The sequence below is a fragment of the Arachis hypogaea genome, chromosome 20 (assembly GCF_003086295.3).
Source record: "Arachis hypogaea cultivar Tifrunner chromosome 20, arahy.Tifrunner.gnm2.J5K5, whole genome shotgun sequence".
Taxonomy (NCBI): domain Eukaryota; kingdom Viridiplantae; phylum Streptophyta; class Magnoliopsida; order Fabales; family Fabaceae; genus Arachis; species Arachis hypogaea.
In genome coordinates this window covers 128854505-128862213 of record NC_092055.1, presented here as the reverse complement: position 1 = coordinate 128862213, position 7709 = coordinate 128854505, and the positions used below count along the sequence as shown (strand labels likewise).

General features: G+C 34.0%; 2 protein-coding genes across 2 annotated transcripts; one reads left to right on the top strand and one right to left on the bottom strand.

The window, feature by feature from the left end:
* Nucleotides 1-572: 572 nt before the first annotated feature.
* On the top strand, nt 573-4898 carry LOC112783781 (hexosyltransferase GAUT11). Its single transcript, XM_025826848.3, has 2 exons — nt 573-969; nt 2903-4898. The coding sequence occupies exons 1-2, from the start codon at nt 814-816 to the stop codon at nt 4349-4351; spliced, it is 1605 nt and encodes a 534-aa protein (XP_025682633.1). The 5' UTR covers nt 573-813; the 3' UTR covers nt 4352-4898.
* Nucleotides 4899-5766: 868 nt separating this feature from the next.
* Nucleotides 5767-7413, bottom strand: LOC112785287 (isoaspartyl peptidase/L-asparaginase-like). Its single transcript, XM_025828747.2, has 4 exons — nt 7203-7413; nt 6888-7121; nt 6679-6765; nt 5767-6408 (listed from the first exon to the last, which is right to left on the bottom strand). Exons 1-4 carry the CDS (start codon nt 7362-7364, stop codon nt 5932-5934), a joined length of 960 nt encoding a protein of 319 aa, XP_025684532.1. The 5' UTR covers nt 7365-7413; the 3' UTR covers nt 5767-5931.
* Nucleotides 7414-7709: the final 296 nt, after the last annotated feature.

The window sequence follows — 7709 nt, the reverse complement described above, 5'->3', positions numbered from 1 at the left end:
TAATTTATAATTTTAATGTGTGTCTTAAAATATATATTAACTAAACCTTTATTATTATTATTATTATTATTATTATTATTATTATTGATGATATTTTATAAAACATAATAAATAAGGAAAATTATAGCTTAATAATTAAATAATGTAAATCCAAAATATGATTAAAAAAATTTAAATAAATTTGTAGTCTTTATAAAACATGTGTCTTTTATCACATTTTATCACATCTTGTTATATCAACATTTCAACTTTATTATAACAATAATTGATGAAAACAACTAATAGTATAAATTAAAATAGATAAATTTTCATAAACTTTAATGTAAAAAACTTTACACAAATAACTAATTTATATTGTCATCTCACTAAAAATAATAAATTTTTAAATATACTAAATATATAATCTTATGATCTAAAACATTTTACATTGTCAAGTATCAAAACTAAACCCAAAACTAAGATAAATTTTAAATTTTACAATATCAAAATAAAAAAATAAATATGAAATCCTAAATCAAAAATAGATATTTTATAGAAAAAACTTAAAAACATCTTTTTTTTTTTTTTTAAATGATTCCGCAATAAGTATTGTCCAAATTTTGACGCTGACTGAAAAACACACACATGAGTGCTGTTGTTGCTGCTGTTTCTCATTCTTCCAACTAAACTTGCGTTTTCCATTTGCATGAATTAAAAACCCACAAACCTTTTCAGAGAAATAACGACTCCTTTCATTTTGATCTAATCGGGGGAGATGCTTCTCTCTTCTTCTTGATTTGGTGCTGACTGCTGAGCTTTGGGCGGCGGAGGAATATGCGCCGCCGAGCTGCCGCCGAGTTCCGGCGCCGTGTTCGGCGGAGGTTTTCTTATTGGATCTGGTTTCTCCTCGCCGCCTTCTCTCTTGCGGCTTTGCTTTTGTTCGTAGTGCAGCACAATCATCGCCAAGATCAGTTTCAGCTTCCGCTAACGGTAACAACTAACTAACTAACTCACTCTCTCTAGTTTTTAACTGTTATGATTGTTATTTTTCTTATTGGATTTGTTGTTTGATCGGTGGAAGTTCATTATTTTGTTTTTTTTTGGGATACCTAATTGTTTTGGAATTTGTTTCATTCTCAATTTTTCTTAATCCTAATCGTTTATTCTTGTTTTGTTTTATTATTATTATTATTAACTGTGTCAAATTATGAATAGTAGTTCATCTTTGACTTTATACTTTCGTTTGATAAATTGATGCAAGAGGAATGTATGTTTCTGTAGGTAGATGCGAATCAAAAGATAAATCTTTTGAAACAGTTTAATTGGCAGTTTATCTGTGACTATTTGACTAAGTTCTTTCTGTGTTTTTTATTTAGAAGATGTAGTAGCTCTTCTTAGAAAGTTGCTCAATGTGGATCTTAAGTGTAATATTGAATGATGAATCTCGAATGTTACATTGCTCCTTGTTTAGGGTAGCATTGCTCGAGATCACAGTTTTTTTTTAGTGGTTTACTTTTTCTTTTTCGATCTTTTGGGCAATACAAGAATTATGTTCCGTAGTTTTTTAACTTTCTGTGAGCTGTAATTCAGCATTAACTGAATCTGGAGAATCATGTGCTAGTTATGATCCACTACTAGTGTTTTTTCCCCCTCTTAAATAACTAGTTAATTTATAATTTTTACTACGCCAACAAATTTTCATTTCCTCCTATAGAAATACGGGTGTGTAGTTATTTTAAGTTGGTTTTATGCTAGAAATCATTCAATGATTTATTGCTGTCTGTTCATTGTTTTCTTGCACATTGCCATTCTGCAAAAAAACTGTTATAGGAACTGCCAATCTGATATACAATTTAGCCATAATTTTGAGTATCAATCTATCATATATTTGGTTATTTCACCAGTTTCTTCCTTGTTGCCACCAAAAAATTAAAACAAGGAAGCTGATTTGACTCGCTTCTAGACATATAGTTATGTTGCTTAGAAATTTGCCTGAACATTGTGTTTGAAGTATTTGGTTATTACATCAGTGTCAGGGCTGTTCTGTGGCTCATTTCTTTTCAGTCATCCAGAATTGAAGAAATCATAGTAGTCAATCCCAGATCTCGTCGCATCCCTGACGTCCCCAAAACTGGAATTGTGGGATCCCGACATGGGATGGCTGGGATTTGAGCAAAGATAGAGGGAAATTCTCTGATATAACATGCATATTGTATTTTAAAAAATTAAAGAAGAACAGGAAATCAAAATAAACCATGTATTAAGCATCGTAACTCATAATCCAAAGTCTTAAGTTTATATTTCATAATAGTTCAAAAATCCATACTAAATAAACTCAAAAGTCATAAGCCTTAATTTAAGTTGTCACTAATCAATCATCAGCATAGAAGGGCAGTGAAATTATCTATATACCCCCTTTGAAACCATCACAGAAGTTATAGTGAGCAAAATCAGGTTTTAGCACCCGCATAAGATCCCAGTGGGATTTGCGGATAAAGGCTGGTCGCCGGAATCCTGGCTGGGACAGTTGGGGATGAAAGAACCGAGATCTCATCTGGTCTCCTCTCAAATGCATGCTGGGATGGGATGGGATGCCAAGATCCTACTGAAATCCCACGAGATTGACTACTATGGAAGAAATGATAGAAACCATGACATAATTTGAGAAAGTTTATTCACAAACATGAAATTATACAAATATGCTTCTATACATATAAATCGCCCAAAAAATGAGGTGCACACTCAAGTTTTTGTGCGACATAAAAAGAGAAGTATAGTAAGTGGTCATTTGAAGCATAAAAATGAGGTATTAAATATATTCATTTGTGTAAGGCAACCAGAGCAATGTAATATCAAGTGCTATTGCTACACTAATTTTGCATTTCTGTGAAACTCTTACAGAGTAAGTGACTAATCATTGCAGGAGAGGAATGCCAGAGGTGAACTTGCAAAAGAGAGTATGAATTTTTCCAATGAAATTTTAAGTGCAACTTCCTTTTCACGACAGATAGCAGAGCAAATGGTTCTGGCCAAGGCATATGTGGTCATTGCCAAAGCACACAATAATCATCATTTTGCCTGGCAGCTTAGTTCAAAGATTAGAATTTGCCAGCTTTTGCTTTCAAAAGCTGCCATGACTGGGGAGCCCATTACCTTGGACGAAGCTGAGCCAATTATTAAAAGCCTCTCTTCCCTGATTTTCAAGGCACAAGATGTCCATTATGACATTGCTACCACTATAGTAACAATGAAGTCGCACATTCAAGCTCTCGAAGAACGTGCTAATGTTGTAACAGTTCAAAGCACAGTGTTTGCTCAAATATCAGCCGAAGCACTGCCAAAGAGTCTTCATTGCCTAAATGTGAAACTTATGACCGATTGGCTAAGGACATTGTCCCTGCAAAAACTCTCAAACGAGTGGAAAACTTCTCGTCTCAAGGACAACAGTTTATATCATTTCTGCATTTTTTCAGATAATGTGCTTGCAACATCAGTTGTTGTTAACTCTACAGTTGTCAATGCAGACCACCCAAAACAATTGATCTTTCACATTGTCACCAATGGTGTCAATTATGGAGCAATGCAAGCATGGTTCCTTAGTAATGACTTTAAAGGGGCCATCATAGAGGTGCAGAATTTTGAGGACTTTCATTGGTTGAATGAAAATTATTCTCCGATTATCAAACAGCTACACAATCCAGAATCTCAAGCCTTCTATTTTGGAGCTTATCAAGATGTGAATATCGAATCAAAAGTTCGGAACCCCAAGTATTTGTCTGTACTTAATCATCTTCGGTTTTACATCCCTGAGATTTATCCACAACTTGAGAAGGTTGTTTTCCTTGACGATGATGTTGTCGTCCAGAAGGACCTCACCATACTTTTCTCGCTGGATTTGCATGGAAATGTGAATGGTGCAGTTGAAACTTGTCTTGAAGCGTTTCACCGGTACTACAAGTATCTAAACTTCTCAAATTCAATTATAAGCTCAAAGTTCGATCCACAGGCATGTGGATGGGCATTTGGCATGAACATTTTTGACTTGGTTGCATGGAGGAAAGCAGATGTGACAGCAAGATATCACTATTGGCTGGAGCAAAATGCCAATGGCACACTCTGGAAGCTTGGCATGCTTCCTCCAGCTCTTCTAAGTTTCTATGGTTTGACAGAACCACTTGATAGAAGATGGCATGTTTTAGGATTGGGTTATGACTTAAATATTGACAACCGTCTAATTGAAAGCGCTGCAGTTATCCACTTCAATGGGAACATGAAGCCATGGCTGAAGTTAGCTATAGGCAGGTATAAGCCACTGTGGCACAGGTACATAAATCAAAGTCACCCTCACCTTCTAGATTGTGCCAGTAGTTAAATTGCACTACATCTATTGACAAAAAAAAAAAAAAAAATTGCACTGCTTCTTGATTGTTTATGGCTTATGCAACCTCAGATTACTTTTGAACTATTTATTGATCTTTGATTGTGTTAGCCATAACTGTAGAGTCAGAAGTAGAAAGTTTTTGACTTTTCTAGGAATATATATTTTTTTCGTTCGTCTTTTATCTATTGTTCACAGCTTATTAAATAGAAACGAATGATTTCTTATACACTAAAAGTTTAAAGGTTTAGGTGGAGAGATGTGGGGGAATCCAATTTTGGCTAGGTGGGGCTATATTTTCCCCTTTTGATTTGTTATGTAGTGATTATTGTGATAATTTATAAGCTTTCAAATAGTGATGTAACTGAATGGAAACAATTGTTTCCCTTTCTTCTTTGTGATGTCTTCTTTTTCTTACACAATCATTTGTTTTATGCCTTATATCAAGCCAATTGATGATTGTTAAGTGATTATTGTAATAATCAATTGTATTATGTCCTTTTTTTCAATACATAAAATCATTTGTATTATGTTTGTCTTATATCAAGCCAATTGATGTCTTATTTGTGATTATTGTAAATAGTTAGAACTTAGAAGCCAGTCTTCTTTCTATTTAGGCCACTTTTTGTTTATGTAAAAGTTTTGCGGACGAGGTGAATTCACTCAATTACCCTTACATTTACTAAGCAACCCTTTATCCCTCTACGTATATTGTGTTGAACTTGAACATACTTTTTCACCTCACTAGTTTAGTAGTTTGAATGATAAACAAATACTGTTTCTGCATAAACGGGCACGCTTTCTATCTGACTTAATGGCCTTGTACTTTATTTTTTTATATGTATATTTGTTTCTAAGTAATTTACCAGTGATGTATACATCAACGTTCAACACCATAAAGTTTCTACATGACAGCACTGAAATGTAAGAGTTTGTTTGCGAAATAGAAGGAAGAGAAGAGAATGGCTCCTCATGGCTCAAGTCCTTTTCTTCTTTTAGCCTAACTCATAAACACCTTAAGATAATTGATAGAGTAAATATTCAAATTGGTTTTCAACTAATTTTTATTACTCTAATATCCCCAAGAACTATTTCTGTTAGACAAATTAATTTTTCTGTTGCTTTTAATGAAAATTTTAATATGTATACTAGATAATAAGTTCTTAATAAATTTTATTATAAAATAATTAGATATTCAAAACAAATTATGATAAGACAATTTAGTTTCCTTCAGAGACCAATTCGGTTGATAGATAATTTTCAGAAACTTCTAAAGCAATACAAATTTATTGGGAATCAAGGTGTTTGATTTGAAATTTCTTAACTATCAATTTAGATGTTTACTCAATTAATATTGATTGCTCTATAAGTCTTTTGACTGAATACAGTCATCGAAGAAAGCTGGATAATATGGCAATCGCATTCAAATTGCATTATTTTTCTAAATGAACATCTTAATCCGAAAAAAATTACTTATGCGAGGAAGAAATACACTGAAATCTCATACTTAGGTTGCCGAAATTTGGAGCATAATAATTATATCATAAAATTACTGTGTTCCTTACTCGCACCACTTAGGAAGCAGACCAAATTGCAACCTCTGAATAACCATCTTCAGTAGCGCATGCCCGAAACATGCCCGTCGTGTTATAAGGCATTGCAACTTCTCCGGCAGCGGACACAGCAACCAAACCGGCGGTGCCTTTTGGCATGCATTCATGGATAACATAGCTAGCAGCCTCCTCAAGAGAAACACCTTTGAACTCCATCATGGCTGCAACATCTCTTGCAATCGTGGCACGCAGTATTGCTTCGCCTTCGCCAGTAACTGAAATGGCACAGAGCTCATTGGCGTATGTGCCGGCACCAATGATGGGCGAGTCACCAATTCTACCAACCCTTTTGTTTACTAGTCCTCCGGTGGATGTTGCCGAAGCTAGATTACCATAACTATCAACAGCCACACAACCAACAGTTCCAAGTTGAACTTCTCCATTAGTATTTGATGTTTCCTCTTTGGTACCATTTTGGAGGGGTTGGGTATAATCAATCTAAATATTGTGAATCACAAAACATAGAGATATGTAAACATACAATTTTTTTAAGAATAAACAATCTTTCTAGTTAGTTAGTGAGTTTAATTTTAATATACTGACACTATAAAATATTTTACATAATTGTTCAACCTTATTCGTTTTTTTATGCTAGTCATACGGTCAACGTGAAAGATAGTTATTTTTTTTGACGTAGCGTTACATAATTGAATGTCACTAAAACTGTTTTCCCCCTCACCGTGTATCAAAATTAACTTCTATATTTACCTGAACCCTGTGTGCTTCTTTTGCCTGCTTTAGTCTTTCTACATTTTCTGCAGTAATAAAATGGCTTGAGTCTGCAGTTTCAACGCCCTGATAAATAAAATAAGGATGCCATGGACATTAGTAAAAGATGAGACACAAGCTATAACTATTCAAATAAGGAATGAGATTTTAGATTCTAAAAATATGTAAAAGATTCCACTAAAACTCACTTGTTCTTTTGCAAATTCCTCAGCTCCATGAAATGCTAGATATACATGAGGAGTCTTCTCCATAACCAATCTAGCTAAAGAAACAGCATTGACAACTGTTTTGAGCCCAGAAACTGCTCCACAATTCTTTGTCCTTCCATCCATGATTGAAGCTTCCATTTCAACAGTGCCTTTGTTTGTCAAGACAGATCCCTTTCCAGCATTGAACTGTGGAATATTCTCCAATTCACGAACCTAAAATACACAAATTTCATTGCACTAAGCATTGGCACTATTAGAAATTTTTACTTAAAGGGTAAGTGGTTTGAATCTTACCACAAGCTCCACAACATCCAAGGGAGGCTTCTTGGCTTTAAGGGCCTCCACCCCAATTTGTAAGCAGTGGTGGAGGGCCTCCTCACGAGGCTGGCGGCTCCCCAGTGTTAATGAGAGTGGGATGTCGCCAGCCCCGCCATGTAGAGCAATAGCCCAACCCATCTGCCCTCTAAGTTTCACTCACCCACACACTCACTAGTTCTCACTCTCTTGGATTGTTTATATAGTAATTTGCGGGTTTAATTATTCTTGTGAGTTTTTATAGTTTTATTAAATTTTTAATTAAATTTTTATATTTTTTTAATTAAGTTTTTATACTGTTTTTAATTTTGTAATTAAATCATTTCATGTCAAAAATGTTAAAATTAACGGAATATATCTAATTAAGTTTTAATTATGAATACTTTCAATTTGCAAAAAAATATTGGGTTAATTCTAGTATTTTTTACGCTATGAATGACCTAATTATAAAATTAAAAGTAAAGTAGAAACTTAATTAAAAAAATA

Bases quoted from the DNA above. Each gene is read 5' to 3' on its own strand.
- LOC112783781 (XM_025826848.3), top strand. From the start codon at position 814: ATGCGCCGCCGAGCTGCCGCCGAGTTCCGGCGCCGTGTTCGGCGGAGG. The intron at 970-2,902 runs GTAACAACTAAC...TAATCATTGCAG, and splicing joins AGTTTCAGCTTCCGCTAACG to GAGAGGAATGCCAGAGGTGA.
- LOC112785287 (XM_025828747.2), bottom strand. From the start codon at position 7,364: ATGGGTTGGGCTATTGCTCTACATGGCGGGGCTGGCGACATCCCACTC. The intron at 7,122-7,202 runs GTAAGATTCAAA...TGTGTATTTTAG, and splicing joins TGGATGTTGTGGAGCTTGTG to GTTCGTGAATTGGAGAATAT. The intron at 6,409-6,678 runs GTAAATATAGAA...CACAATATTTAG, and splicing joins AAGAAGCACACAGGGTTCAG to ATTGATTATACCCAACCCCT.